The sequence below is a fragment of the Cervus canadensis genome, chromosome 5, assembly GCF_019320065.1.
Source record: "Cervus canadensis isolate Bull #8, Minnesota chromosome 5, ASM1932006v1, whole genome shotgun sequence".
Classification (NCBI taxonomy): domain Eukaryota; kingdom Metazoa; phylum Chordata; class Mammalia; order Artiodactyla; family Cervidae; genus Cervus; species Cervus canadensis.
The window spans coordinates 91,058,670-91,075,674 of NC_057390.1; the positions used below are offsets into that span (position 1 = coordinate 91,058,670).

Here is a 17,005-nt window from a genome sequence, read left to right on the forward strand (position 1 = left end):
TTTAAGCAAATAATTTTAATGTTTATTTTTATATCGATGATACACTTAATATATATGTGAATTCAAGATACAAAATTCATTTACAAGAGTTCACACCTGATGAATGTAATCACATTCCTAGAGAGAACATTTATCAATGCAAAAATGTCTTCAATACACTGACGACAAAAATCAAATCATCTGTAATCTTGTTATTCAATAAACATCAAAACAATGTTTAACTCTTCCTCCTCTAGTATTTAAGCGCCCTCAAGGTGGTAGGCACCATGTAACACAAGAAAACTTGGAAACACAAGGGCCTACTGAATCCTCTGCAGAATCACAGTGTTTACTCTGAAATTCATTTAGTGAAGTAGTGGAAGGCTTGCTATCCTTTATGACAAATCACATATCACACAAGAGTCAAAAGTGATGATCAGGAAAATAAAATGTTTTGGTAACCTTAATTTCTAAAATCTATGACATATTAACCATAACAGACAGCAGAAAAAGGCTGCTGAAAAGGAACACAATAAAAAAAAAATCCTTAAGAGTATGTATGGCTTAAGCAATTAAGAAACACAACAGGTAAGACTTTTACAATACCACAATTGTTCAAGTCAAATGATATTGACAATATAATTTTCCCCCTTCGTCACTGGTAGTAAATAGCCCCTTCAAATTTAATTCTATTGAGAACACATATAAAACTAGTGAATCCAAACGGTTTGTTGGGCTCACCGAGCTGAGTTGATGGATTTTGTTCTAAAGTATTAACCCACAATACCCAAAATTTAATACAGATGAGCAACAAGACTACATTTCAAGGATTACAGTGATTTGTGAATAGCTAGATAGGCAACCAAATAGTTTGATCATTTGCACGACAGATTAGCAGCACTTGGTAAGAACGGTTACGTGAAAATTATTGTGCTTCAGTCTCTCAAAGAGAGCTAATAAATATAACTCTAGAATCCTTATAGTGTTACAATTCTATAACATTTCAGTTACAGACAAGCACAATTTTTAAAAAGTATTTCACACCACTAGAAAATCAAATAATTATATTTTCGAAATGTAATTTCTTCTATGATCGAAACAAGTGCATTTCTGCCTAATATTCATAATATAGACAATAGGTTCACCATTATTTTCAGGGAAAAAAGATCAAGTATAACTTATTTTAATTCCTATTTGATTATCTTAACCCTTAGTGATGATATAAATAAAAAGATATTCAACCTTACAATGGAAAATCACTTGGAGAAAATAATAATGTGGCCTGAAATGACAAAATTCTTTAGAGCTAAGTAGGAAATGACTTAAAACTGCTTCATCACATTCAATGATTAATGAAACCACTACTTTTACTGGTGCTACACAGTGACGATAACCTATTTGAATAAATCCTTTCACTTGTAAGCTCTACTATGAAAATGTAGGACATTGCATCTGCCTTTCCTATTACCTAAAACCTTTCTACTTTGACAGGAAGAAGCCTCCAAAATATATCTGATTGTTGAGTGGCAATGTTTATTAAAAACAATAAATAAAAAAACAGCTGGAGAACTAGCCATATGATCTATGGGACAAAAGGAATGTAACCACGTAACTATAAAAAGCCACAAACACAAAATCCTAAGATATGTTACTGAACCATTGAGTTCTTTTTAATAAAAGGTAAACAAGAGTTTTTTCTTTTTTTAAAAAAAAACTCATTCTGCAAGAAATAGCAGTAAAAATTATTGCCCTAAAACATTTTAAGCAATTTTTCCTGCAGATTTTTAATACATCACAATACATAATCTAGAAAAAAGTCAGTAACATGCAAGGGTAGCAATAAGATTTTTGTATTTAGAGTGTTTTGATATCATTTGGAAATGATTACTTTGGGTTAACATACATGACCATTTGCTTTTTACAATGGTTGATCTTACTGATTTGATATTTGAGAAGACTTAGGGGTCAAATCGTAATGTTTACAAATCTTAATTTTCAATCATGGATAAATGGACATTCACGACAGTTTCAAAACAGAAAAGAATATTAATGATATAACACAAAATTTTAAATGTTTACTGCACGCCTAAAGGAAGGCTAGCTATAACTTACCATCTCATTCTGAAAAGTGACATAAACCCTCAGGCTATTAACTTTCATTTCATAAGCCTATCAGAAAAGTAAAATAAAATCTGAACCCTGAAATTACCAACCTCTCAATAAACAATACTACATCTAAAAAGATGATTGTCTTAGGATATAGACAGGAGTTATCCACCAAAATAGGAAAATATTCCCAATTTATAGTCTGTTCTATGACCAAATTAGATGATTAAGTGAATCTGGAGTGCAGAATTACTATATCTCAAACTACTAAAAATCTCTGAAGTCTTGTTCAAATATGTTTTTTAAAAAATCATACTGCTCAGAATAGTTTGGTAATTAATTTAAAAAATAACTTTAAAAAACACAAATTAACAAAAATATGTTTAAATTAAGAAATGGTGCTTCAGTTATTAAGGAACAATGTTATACGAAATGGAATTTTTCTCAAAAGTCAATATTACACCAAACTAATAAAGTGAAAAATATCAATTTTAGCTTAAGAAAACAATTCATATCTACAGAATTCCAAAGGAAATATTTCTATGGCATCAACAAACTAGTTCCACTTAATACATTTGTCTTTATACTCATTTAAGGGCATGTCCCTCCAGCATCATTCTGACATCCTTCCCTTCAAAAGGTGATTGATTTCATTCACAAATCAATTATTCTTCCTTAAACACAAGGCATGTTTAATAAATCTGTGTTCAAAAATTCAGTGAAGCTGGAACACAGTATAATACCACGTTTAGAAATTCTAGTTTGAGTAGGATGAATTGCCTTAAAAAAATTTTTTTTTAGGATAAAGTGGTCACGGTATCCAGTGAAAGATTGGAGGTACAGCATGAACAGGTATAAAGTTATCGATGTCTAAGACAGCAGAACAGGGGGAGAGAGCTTGGTTTTCTAAGCAATTTTTTATTTAACTGCAAAGTGACTGGCTTGACAACTGTTAGAGAGCCAGAGGTCATAGTCACAATATCAACCTCATCTACCACACTTTCTATTGCTGCTGCTCTCCTCAAATCAATGTCCACATTAAGCGTGAGTCAGTTCCATGAATTTTAAGTAGCATAACATCTGCTCTGCTACTCTCCAGTTGCAATAAATGACTCGGTTACTACAACATTAGACACTATGAATGTTTTCACTGATTTTCTCAGAATAGTACACTGCCAAATTTTATGTGTTTAAGAAAAAAGCTATTATAACTATTTAAAATGTAACATTTTAATTGAGAAGTATCATGAATACTTGGTTGTTATATTAAAACTACAGTGAAGAGGCAAATGTAACATATTGGGGGATGGCAGAATTGATTCCTGACTTAGTAAGATAATTTCAAGTTGGATCAGATGGATTTAATCTTCTGAAGAACAATAGGGTAAACAGTTTTTTGCAGTTATACTTTATCATGCAAAGAAAACCCCACTTAATTTTTGTGGTGAATATATTCAAGTGTATATTAAAATATCTCCTACACTCTTCCATGCAGATGAACATGCCCAGTGAAGACAGGAGGAACCGAGCCCTGATCTCTGTGATATTCCATAGGTTCACACACTGGCACTGCACATACGAACAATCCTCTTATCCTCCCCTACCTGTCATTCTTGGGAGAGGTTTGAAGGCCCTGCTTTTATATATAGCACGCCACACACCTACTGTTAAGAATCCTGCTTCACGTGTGAATCTATCAATTTGCAGAACACAGTGGTCTCATAGAGACAAAGAAATACAACTGGAGGCATTTTATTCACTGGAAGCATTCTTGCAGATGAGTGGACTCATCTTTGATATGCAATTCCAATCAAGAAAAATCTATAGCTAGAAATGCCAAGACAGAACTTAATTAATCACAGCTGCTGCAAATATACAGGTTTATCAACCTCCTGTTCCTCATTAAATTCGACCCCACCTAAGTAAAGCCTTCTCCTACCTAATGCCCCCTTTTCTGCCTCATAGAGACATATAAAATGAGACACACTAGTGAAAAAAAAAAATTCTTCCAAAATTAAACTGTGGTATCAGGTATTAAAATTGCAATTAGGAACATTTGCCTATTAGGACATTTTCCTATCTATTTTGAAATGTGATCAAAGTAATTTTTTCCATTGCCCCTTGACTCTCAATATAGATACATATGCTACTAAGTAATAATACCCAACTATAGTCAAGAAAATAAAGGACTAATATAGCTTAAGAACCTGCTGGTGTCTCAGTTTCACATACTTAGGTTTTTCAGGTTTATATCACTAATTTATCATCAGTTTAAATGGAAACTGGCAGATGATTTTTAAAGCTAAGAATATCCAGCTTTCTGTTAAGATCTTCATATCCTAATTTCAACTCCAAAATAGCCCATTTTACCCAAACACAAGCCCCTCAAAATAGAGGCTCATGATTGAGATACAGCCACAACCTAATACAGCAGCATGAACAATGCCACTATGATGTCCTCACAGAACTTAAATAAATTCAGCCCACAATGGGTATGGGTATATAATATACACATACTGTATCACTGCATACCATATATTTACAGCTATATACATATATACAAAAAGTATACACAGATTGCATTCAGCATCACCAAAATATATACATGCTATTGCAAATAAAATAAGAATTTCAAATAAATAAGAACAACAAAAGAGCCCTCAATGTAAATATCCTTAATACTCTCCACACACACATAACAGGAACATAAACACCCAAAATATCACCAGGAGATTCGTAACATTCATATTCATATCAAATCTATTTACTCACTCAGGGTGCGGAGGTGGTTCTGAATCACAGGCAGTAGCCAAGTTTGCAGACCTTGGTACCTTACTATATTTCCTGTGTACAATGTTCTCTATCAGACTGATTACAAGTCTCTGTGGATAACTAAGTATACGATTTTTCAACTGAGTCCAAAACCCTTCTAAGACACAGAAAGTTACTAACTCACACAGGTCAGAGATTAAACTGGGAAAAGAACACCAACGAAAGCTTCTATAATTGATATATAAATCAGAGTTGTTGCTTTTCCCTTTACCGCAAAGAAATTCAGTTCAATAACCACCTAATGTCTTACAGGGAATTCTACTGCAAGAAGAAAACAAAGCATAGTAGCCACAGTGAGGGAAAAAATAAAACTCAGATCCTTTACTAGGAAAATTTCAGTCATGACTAGATTGCACTTTCCTTTTACAATCTCAAAACATTTCAACTTGGTAAAAATATAAAGAGAACAATAAATTCTATGTGCTTTGAGAGGTTTTTGAGAGCACCACTTCCTAGGAAGAACACACACACATACACATACACAAAGAATATATCCTGGCTAAAATCGAAGATAAAATGTCTGACTTGTGGATTTTTAAAAAATAATTAGTAAATAAAATTTTGCTAGGGCTGACTGATTTACTGGTTTCAATATTTGATATATTAAAAAAAATACCATAACTTCTGTGCCAAAATCTAAATCTCTTATTTCTTTCTTGTTTGTCATAGAAAGTAACCTGAGCTACCGGGAAAGACTGGGCTGAGAATAGGAGATCTGAGTTTTAGTTCTGGCTCCATCTTTATGGAAAAAACTGACAGCTTTTGAGGGTCTCTGTTTTCTTTTCTGTAAAACAGAGAAGACAGTTGCTTTACCAACTTCAGAAACATATGGATAAAGAAATAAAACAATTTCATTGTGCTTAATTTTGTTTTGTATTTAATTTTCATTTTGTTTGTATACAACTTACTTCTTGCACTTTTACACTATTTTGTTTATAGTGATTCTTAAGTGAGGTGAGAGTCTGTATCAGAATATCCAGGGGGGTAGTCTGTGCGATTTGAAAGCAAAAGAAGTGCTCTTCCCTGTTGCTTTGCTTTTTTTTTCCTTCCAAAATTTAAATTTCTATGAATTCTAAACATAAATAAAGGATTTCCCATTTTAATATTCATAAGGGGGGCAGGACATGTTGAAAAAAATGAGATTCTTCTCTGCCACTGCCATCTTGACCTTACCATTAAGTGATTGTCCTTTTCATTTCCTCTTCCTCAATTAAAGAAAGGCCTTAAAATGTAGAGGCTGGGTAATGGGTCCAAGAGCATTCATTAAACACTGTGCATGTTTCAAATTTTCATGATAAAAAGTAAAAAAAAAAAAAAGACAAGACAAAGGAATATGACATGTTTGCACAAATGTAACCTTTCCAAGAAGGCCTACCCTGATTGGTCTTTGAAACTTTATTCTCTCTCTAAAAACAAAGGAAAAATTTTCCTTAGCACACTCTTAAATTTTCTTCATACTGTTTAAAACTTTCTAACATAAATTATGTATTATATTTATTGCCTGATGTCTTCTACTAGAATATAAGTTCCATGAAGACAAGGAAGTTTAAGTCTACTTGGTCTGTCAGACTAATGCCTAGGATAAAATCTGGAGAACAGTTGTTGCTCAATACACATGAATGAAACAATAGTTTAGAATTTTCTAGTATAGCTTTGCTCTCAAGATCAGTTCACTTTAAATTTTTAACCACTGGTAAGGAATTACACTACTACTAGCTTAAGGAGGAATGTCATCATCTAAACACTGACTGTGATTTCTAAGATCCCTTGTTCTTAGACAAACGTGTTTCTACTAACAAAACCTCTAATTTTTTCCGGAAAGTCTCTGAACTACTTTCTACAACAAATAAGTGAGACCCAGATATTTTCTTGAACAAAAACTAGGTAAAAATGATCTAGGAAAGGAAATACTGTGTACATCAAAATAAGGGAAACCAACTTTCCAAGCGGCAGGGGTGGGAAAATCAGTTTTTCAGAACCAAGAATTCAAATTATAGAAAACAGAGAACTGGATTGAATCTTGGGCCAAGGCCTTCGTTTTACAGGCAAGAGTGCTAAAAAGTAGAGACATGGAGACATTTGTCAAAGAACAAGCAGCTAGTTACCAGGAAAGCCAGGATTAGAACTCAGATCTCCCAGTTCTCAAACCACTGTTTTTTATGTTAATCAGGTGAGGATAAAGCTCAGGGTGATAAATATTATATTAATCATCAGAGAACAGGACAATATGTGTTGTTAGGAACATTACTGGCACAGAACTTCAGGGGAATTGAAACAAGAGGTCAGATAACTAAGGATAATCTATTGCTGTCGTCCAGGTGAGCAGTTATGAAAAGAAAGCTATGAAGTTTACTAAGGTACTGGGGGAAAAAAAAGGAAAGTAGTCTTTATCTGACAATGAAAACCCACTTGCAAAGAAAATCTCTCTTTGGGGCTTTTCCAAAGACTTCTGAAATAATGTTTAAAATAACAAACAAAAATGACTTTTAAAAGTTAACTAAAAAACCCACAAAGTCCGCCCAACCCAAGAACAATAGCTTTAAGACTTCAGATGAAAAATCAACAAATTGGAACAGGTATATGCATAACTTAGATCCAAATAATTCTGTCAGAAATAAAAATCAAGTTTAAAATATTACAGTAAAATTTCCCTAGGAACATAGGAAAGAGGCACCAACAGCAAACACCTCATTTCCCCTGGGACTGCCAGAGATAAACTGTGAGCCTGTATGGAAAATTAGGTAGAAGGGCTTTTGATTCATAGATTTCTCAGTCTGAAAGTTGTGGAGTCAAAAGAGGGGTAAGAAATCATAGCTAGTGCCTGTGAATTTTTTGAAAGGGATAAAAAGGAAGAAAACAACTCAAAAATCTTTATAAATATTATACACTGAGTCCTATATAAAATAATAAAAAAAAAAACTTGTGCATGAAATAGAAAATAGTGAATACAAGGAGTTTCTAAAAACCTCACTTCCAAATTGTCAATGCAAAAGCAACTTCCATTTTAGGTTAAACAATAAATTCAGTTACCCTCAACTAATATTAATAACATCTCTGACTTTGAAGGTTCATCGACCTGAACCAGGCAAAAAGATGACCAACTCTGTACTGTAAGCCACAAACTTCAATCTATATAGGCTTTAAACTTGATCTCATTAATAAGAGCTTAAATGGAATTCCTATGGAAACACTGGATCATGAAACCAACAATCTGATTTTTTGACGGAAAGATTTAAAAGCTGCTCTTTTTCACCTCCTTTTCACTTCCAGCATTCAAAAACTACAAAGAAAACAAAGTATGCAAATATATCTCATGATAGCACAGGACTCACACATTCCAAATGATATTTATCATCTAAAGATCCCAATCAAAGATTTAGCTTTTCAGATACAAATCAATGCTTTACAGTTTCTGAAATTTTGACAGCATTTAAACGAATTAAATACTTTCAAGAACTATAACTTGATTATGCTTCAAAGAATCACACATTTTTCTATCGATACTAACTTGGAATGAAAAGAAATATTATGGAAGGGCTATGATCTTGATTTTGAGTAGTCCATGCTGGCTAGTTTCACCTCTGTGAACAATTATATATTTTCTAAATCCACACATTTAAGGTCCAAGTATAAGAGTTGGATTTTCCTCATTATACAAAAATAAATGATGTACTCTTCTCAGGGTGAGAATAGTAACTATTTGAGTGTAGGATTAGATGTTAGAGGTAAGTACCCATACCTCAAAACCAAAAAATAAAAATTCCAATATTAATCGAGGTTTTAATAAAACACCTGAAAGACTGTATTTTAAAAGTTACCCTAAAAGTTTGAACAACTTTTTTTTGTTTGTTTTTAAAATGGTGGTCCTAAATTGAAAAATAAAAACTAAATAACACCACTATGTATCTGTCATCACATTAGAAAACTGCACCATTTAAAATTTGTGGCAAATGAAAACGTGTTTCAATAAGAGGATTTTTGCTTTAATAGTCGTCTATGGTATTCTCAAGGAACACGTTTCGCACATCCAGAATGGATGCTAATTCCAAAATGTGCTTCTGGAGATGAGGGTTCTCCACTGTTTCATCCCTTGGCAGTTGTGGATATGATTCTGGGTAATTCCGTGTTTCCTGGTAAACAAATAAGAGAAAAATCAAGTTACATAGTTTGAAGAAAGAAAATTTTACACATTAATATTACTGTTAACATTAATTACACACATTACTATTACTGTATACATATTAATATTACTGTTAACATACTGTTAACAGTATTTAAGGAGTAACTTAATACGTATTTTTCTCCTTCATATCAGTAGTATTTTTGTTGAGTATACAAAATTGCTGACATTTGACCATTTTGACCCTAGAAAAACAATAATTTCTTATGGTTCAGCCCAATATTTTCATTTAGCGAGTTATTTCACAAGTATTTAATGGGACTATCATTTCTATATTATATTATGGAAACCACATAATTCCTACTTGCTGGGGGGCAGAAATGCTAGCACATGTAGAATTTAAACAAGTATTTAATGAATAAATAACTGAATGTTATAGTAGAAATCTGAATGAGAGAAAAGACATGAGAAACCTTGAAAAGGTCAAATTAATGGACCTCCGCATTTTAATTATAGGAGAAGGAGGAGTAAAAAATTACTAAGATTTCAGGAAAGGATGACTCGAAAGAAGCGTTGAGAGCTACTCAGAGAAAAAGAGATGTAAAGGAGGAGATACTTTGGGGAGAGTATATAACTTTCAGGTTTTAGGTATATTTTACTTAAGGTAATGGGCCATACAAAGAGAACTGCCCATCAACCAGAATTTGAAAATTCAGGGCTGTATCTCAGAAGACAGGTTTGAGCAGTCTGTCATACTGTTTTTATATACTATTCCATATGCATATATATGTATGCATATGCTATATGCATACATAATAAATACACTGATATAATCTGTATAAAGATAAATATTAAAGCTATGAAAATGGCTGGAATTTCTAAGCATAATAGCAAAGAGAGTGAAAAAAAGAGTCCCTGGAAAGAGAGATGAAAGATCATGGGAAAAAAAGAAGGACAGAAAAGGACCAATGTAGTTTTTGTAATTACATGGAAGCAAAAGGAAATAATTTCAAGAATCAAGTGATTCTCACTTGGAAATTCTCCTTGATTTGGTACTTTATATAGACTACAATTTTGTCAAATATTTAAAATTTACTGAAAAACTGAATAACCACTTTTCTATGCATCTAATGTGACAGTCCGTATATTCTAATGTCATTTATATTTCTCTTCTATTGGTAGGCATCAGTAATTACATATTACAGAGACCAAATTTTCATTTTACCACACTAAATACTACGAGGAGTAACAATAATGAAAAGTTCAAAATTCCTAAAAAAAAAACCCAAATAAAACCAGGAACTGGTAGGGGGTTACTGTACTCGGAACAATTCTCTCAGCTTGCACAAGGCTCAGACACATCTAAATTCTGACCACACACCTCTAGAGCGGAGAATGTATATTGAAACAGGGATATATGAAAGAGACTGCAGAGAAATAATAGGCTGAAATAAGCCTGCACCTGTATGCTAAACATCACTTTACTAAAGCTCCCCTTAAAAAGCTTAAAAACAAGCCATGGAAACATCAAAATGTTCAAGTAATTTACTCCTGCCAGAACCAAAGCCCAACAGTCTTTAAAGAAAAACAACAAAATCCAGAATTCAACATTAGAAAATTTACAGTGCTCACAGTCTAACAAAAATTACTAAACATACAAAGAATTATAAATATGAAGCTCCTAACTAATTAAAAAAACAATAAAAACAAACCTATAAATGACAGAGAATACAGTATTAGTAGGTAAAAACTTCAGCTATTCCTATTTATTTAGAGAACAAAAGAAAAGATAAATATGAGGAGGAGAAAAATGGAAAATATTGTAAGAACCACAAAGAACTAGAGATGAGAAAAATATAATCCCTGAAATGAAAAACTCAAGGGTTAGAGGATTAATAGCATATTAGTTACTGCAGAAGAAAACATCAGTAAGTTGAAGACAGCAGTAGAAACTTAGAAAATAGACATTTTTTAAAAAATGAAAAGCATCTAAATAAACCTGCTTTCACTTTAAAAAAGGAAAACTGAAGAGAAAATCAGGACCTTAAGGACAATATTAGGTCATTTGACATGTATGTAACTGATGTCCCAGAAAGAAAGAAAGAGAGGAGTCAAGAAAAAATGTTTGAATAAATTATGGCTGAAAATATTCCAAATATCTTAAATAGGTTGATATTTAGACAGCTTCAAGATGCTAAACTAACCCTGAGAAGGAAGAAAACAACAAAGAAATGCATATCCTGGTACCACATCATAATCAATCTGTAGGAGGCTAATATAAAAACCTTAAAAACAGCCAGAGGAAAACACACATCATACATTGCAATAATAGAACAATTATTCAGAAAATCAGTGAGGCTACAAATAACTCGAATAACATAAACCAATGTGATCTAATAGGTATTTATAGAACTCCTCATACAACAGCAGCAGCATACATATTCATTTCAAGTGTCCCTAGGGAGGTAACTGGGGACTTCACTGGCAGTCCACTGGTTAAGACTCTGCTTCCAATGCAGGGGCCATGGGTTTCATACCTGGTCAGGGAACTAAGATTGCACATGCCATGCAGCAAAACAAACAAACAAACGAAAAACAGTAGGTGCTTGCATTAGAAGAGAAAAAAGGTTTTGGATCTAAGTTTTAAAACACAGAAATTAAAAGAGCAATATTGTAAAATAATTAGCCTCCAACTAATAAAAATAAATGAAAAAAAATAAGAGCAAATTAAAATCGAAGTAATCAAAAAGAAGAAAACTTACAAAGTATTAATAGAAATAAATTAAATAGAAAAGAGACAAAGAGTAGTAAAAAAAAAATCAATGAAAGCAAAAGCTCTTTATTTGCAAAGATCATTAAAATTAAAAATCCTTTAGCTAGACTGAAAAAGAAAAAAGAAACTTAAGAAACATTACCAATATAAGGCATGAAAGATCACTACAGAATCTACAGAAACTAAAAGGATAATAAAATATTACCAAAAATTTTTTGGCAATAAACTAGACAAATGACTTGCAAGACACAAGAGATTAACATTGACTATGAAGAAAAGAGAAAACATGAATAGTTTTTGAAATTGAATTCATAATTTAAAACATCCCCCAAAAGAAAACTCCAGACCCAGATGGTTTTACTGATGAATTCTATCAATCGTTCAAGGAAGAAATAATGTCAGTCACAAACTCTTTAAGAAAGACAAGAGAATGAAACATATCCCAACCTAATTTATGAAGTCAGCACCACCTTGATAACAAAATCGCATTAAGACACCATAGGAAAAGAAAATTAAATACCATAATTATTCATAAAAACAGACACAAAAATCCACAATGAAGTATTACCGAACTGAATCCAGCAATGCAAAAGGATAATACATGACCACAAAATATGTTTAGCTCAGATATACAATGTTGATTACTGTTAGAAAATCAATGCTATTCACTATGTTAAAAGAATTAATGTATATCAGAGTAATGCAGAAAAAAAGTATCTGACAACCTTTCATACCCATTCCTGGTAAAAAAACAAAAAAACTCTCAGCAATAGTAATAGAAGTGGAAAGAGTGACAGATTTTCTCAGGCTCCAAAATCACTGCAGATGGTGGCTGAAGCCATGAAATTAAAAGACACTTTTCTTTTAAAAAAAGCTATGACAAACCTAGACAGTATATTAAAAATCAGAGACATCATTTTGCAAACAAAGGTCCATATGGTCAAAACTATGGTTTTTCCAGTAGTCGTGTATGGATGTGAGAGTTGAACCATAAAGAAGGCTGAGCGTCAAAGAAATGATGCTTTTGAATTGTGCTGGAGAAGACTCTTGAGAGTCCCTTGGACAGCAAAGAGATCAAACCTGTCATTACTAAAGGAAATCAACCCCGAATATTCATTCAAAGGACCGATCCTGAAGCTGAAGCTCCAATACTTTGGCCACCTGATTCAAAGAGCTGACTCATTGGAAAAGACCCTGATGCTGGGAAAGATTGAGGGCAGGAGGAAAATGGGAAGACTGAGATTGGATGGCATCACCAACTCAATGGACATGAGTTTGAGCAAACTGTGCAAGACAGTGCAGGATAGGGAAGCCTGGTGTGCTGCAGTCCATGGGGTTGCAAAAAGTCAGATATAACTTAGCGACTAAACAACAACAGTCAATCTGAAAAAGGATATCTATGAAAAACTAACAATTAACATTATAATTTATAATAAATGATTAATCTTCCCTTAAAATCAAGAACAATGCAAAGCTAATCCTTTTCATTACTTCTATTAACCATTTTGCTGTAACACTGAAATAAATAAAGCACACGTATACATAAAATAAAACACAAACAGATTGGAAAGGAAGAAGTAAAACTGCTTTTGTCTGAAGATGACATGATCATGTACCTAGAAAAATCTTAAGCAATATATTAATACTTCAGTTTAGCAAGATGCAGGATACAAGGTTAATTTACAAGACATCAGTATGTCTATGTCTTAGCAACAAAAATTGGAAAGTCAAATAAAATATATAATTCTACGTCCAAATCATCCCAAAACTTAAAATACTTCAGAATAAAATTTAATGAAACACATATAAGACCTATATGATAAGACCCACAAAATATTGCTGAGAAACTAAAGAAGACCTAAATAAATAGGGAGATATACCATATTAATTTACTGGAAGACAATATTAAATACAACTCTCCACAGATTGATTACATAGATTAAATGCAATCTCAATCAAAATGTAAAGTTGATGCTAAAATTCACATAGATATGCAAAGGATCTAAAACTATTAAAACACTTAAGGCATTTTGGTGGTAGGAGGGACTTACATTATAAAGATTTCAGCACTTACTGTAAAGCTGCAATTATCAAGGAAGTAGTATACTGGAGAAAAAAATGCTAGTGGTCAATGGAACAGAATTTAGAAACTAGAAATAACACTATACATACATGGTTGAATGATTTCCAAAAAACAACAAAATTATCTCAATGAAAAATGGATAATCTTTTCAACAAGGGACACCAGAACAACCCCACATACATACTGAAAAAAAATTTTAACCCTTACTTCACATTGTAAACAAAAGCTAACTCAGAACTAAATATAAAAGCTAAGACTATAAAACTCCTAGAAACCATAGGAGAAAAATCTTTGTGACTTGGAGCTAGGCAGAGACTTCTCATATAAAACACACGAAAGGAAAAAAAAAATCAGTTCAAATTTCACCAGAATTTTAAAAGTTTGGTCTTCAAAAGCCACTGTTAAGAAAACAAAAAGGCAAGCCACAGAATAGGATAAAATATAACTAATAAGCACCTGAAAAGATGTCCAACAGCCTCATTCATCAGCAAGGTGCAAGTTTAAACTACACTGAGATACCACTACAGATCCACCAAACTGGTTAAAATTTAAGACTGACCAGAAAGAGAAAAACAAATATCATATACTAATGCATATATATGGAATCTAGAAAGATGGTACTGATGAACCTACTTGCAGAGCAGCAAAGGAGACACCCTGCTTATTTAACTTCTATGCAGAGTACATCATGAGAAACGCTGGGCTGAGCGCCGAAGAATTGATGCTTTTGAACTGTGGTGCTGGAGAAGACTCTTGAGAGTCCCTTCGACTGCAAGGAGATCCAACCAGTCCATCCTAAAGGAGATCAGTCCTGAATATTCATTGGAAGGACTGATGCTGAAGCTGAAGCTCCAATACTTTGGCCACCTCATGCGAAGAACTGATTCATTGGAAAAGACCCTGATTCTGGGAAAGATTGAAGGCAGGAGGAGAAGGGGACGACAGAGGATGAGATGGTTGGATGGCATCACCAACTCAATGGACATGGGTTTGGGTGGACTCCAGGAGTTGGTGACGGACAGGGAGGCCTGGCGTGCTGCGGTTCATGGGGTTGCAAAGAGTTGGACACGACTGAGCGACTGAACTGAACTGAAAGGAGACACAGACATAGAGAACAGATTTATGGACAATTCTGGGTGGGGATGTATAGAGAGTAACACGGAAACATACATTACCATATGTAAAACAGATAGCCAAAGGGAATTTGCTGTATGACAGGGTTTTCAAACCCGGCTGGGTAACAACATAGAGGAGTGGGATTGGGAGGGATGTTCAAGTAGGAGGGGACATGAGTAAACCTACTGCTGATTCATGTTGATGTTTGGTAGAAACCAACACAATACTGGAGAGCAACCATCCTTCAATTAAAAATAAATAAATGTTTAAAAAATTTAAGACTAAAAAAAAATTTAAGACTGACAACATCATGTGTTGGCAACGGTGCAAAGCAACTTTCATATGCAGTTGCTGGGAAAAGAAAATGGTACAGTCAGTTTGAGGAAAAGGTCTGGCAGTTTCTTATAAAACTAAAGACACACATATCCTATGGCCAAGAAAAATCAAAACAGAAGTCTTTGGAAAAAAGATTTGTATGGGAATGTTCATGGCCACTTTATCTATAAAAGTCAAAAGTTTAAATCTGCCCAAGTATTCATCAAAAAGAGAAGGCTTAAATAAACTGTGACATATTCAGAAAATGGAACTACTCAAAAGAATGAGTTATTTCTGCATGAAACAACACAGATGAATCTTAAGAATACACTTGATCAAAGAAGGTTTACACAGTGCAATTCAAGTACACTGTGTAAATAGCTGACACTAATCTGAAATGAAAATAATAAAAACAGTATTGCCTCTGGGATAATGGGTAGCAGGCTAACTAGAAAGGGATATGGAGGAAGTTTTCTGGAATGATGCTATGTTGTAAAACTTGACTGAGGTTTGAGTTACAAAGGTGTATGTATTTTTAAAAATTTATTTATTTTTATTGAAGTCCCAAGATATATGTATTTGTTAAAACTCACCTAATGGTACACTTTAATTCTGTGTATTTCATTATATGTAAAGTTTACATTAAAAAAAGAAGCATGGAGAAGGAAATGGCAACCCACCCCAGTATTCTTGCCTGGAAAAGTCCATGGACAGAGGAGCCTGGCGGGCTGCAGTCCATGGGGTTACATGACTGAGCGTGTGTGCACGAGGGTGGAGGGAGATGGGTTGGTGGCAATAAACTGGTAGAACTAAAAAAAATAAAATAAAAAATAAAAAAAGAAGCAAAAAAACAAATACATAACTATAAGATCCAGTTATTTATTTGCATGATGAAGTGTTGAGGGGTAAAGACCACAGTCTACTTCAAAATGCATCAAAAACTGAGGTGAACTGATGAATGAAAAAAAAGAGATCGATAAATGTTACATGTTAATAGTTACATGACTACACAGAAACCAAACTACTTAGAGCAAAACAGACCAAAGTCTTAAACACACTCTTCATAAAGAACACATATGAAAAGTTGTTCGATTTCAATAGTCATCCCAGAAATGACACCTGGAACCACAAGTACCTACTACTTAACACCCACCAGATTCACATGAAACATAAGGAATAACAGCAACAGGTGTTGGCAAGGATTGTTGTTGTTTAGTCACTCAGTTGTGTCTGACTCTTTGCAACCCCATGGATTGCAGAACACCAGGCTTCCCTGTCCTTCACCATCTCCTGGAGCTTACGCAAATTCATGTCCAATGAGTTGGTGATGCCATTCAACCATCTCTTCCTCTGTTATCCCCTTCTCCTTCTGCTTTCAATCTTTCCCAGCATCAAGGTCTTTTCCAATGAGTTAGCTCTTCATATCAGGTGGCCAGTTTTGGAGCTTAAGCTTCAGCATTAGTCCTTTGAATGAATATTCAGGGTTGATTTCCTTTAGGATTGACTGGTAGGATCTCCCTGCAGTTCAAGGGACTCTCAAAGTCTTCTCCAGCACCACAGTTCAAAAGCATCGATTCTTCAGGGCTCAGCCTTCTGTATGGCCCAACTCTCACATCCATACATGACTACTGGAAATAGCAACTCTTACACATGGCTAATGCAAGGGTAAACTAGTACAGCC

At 33.7% G+C, this 17,005-nt stretch overlaps 1 protein-coding gene across 5 annotated transcripts in view; it reads right to left on the reverse strand.

The window, feature by feature from the left end:
* The window catches only part of SCAI (suppressor of cancer cell invasion), a 121,904-nt gene continuing 104,899 nt past the window's right edge, over positions 1 to 17,005 (reverse strand). For 4 of the 5 annotated variants that reach the window (XM_043469548.1, XM_043469549.1, XM_043469547.1 and 1 more), the window contains one exon: positions 1 to 9,047. In XM_043469548.1, the coding sequence (XP_043325483.1) occupies positions 8,901 to 9,047 (147 nt within the window). In that variant the 3' untranslated portion in view covers positions 1 to 8,900. The remainder of the gene's footprint in view (positions 9,048 to 17,005) is intronic. The other variant, XR_006269558.1, reaches the window with a different exon arrangement.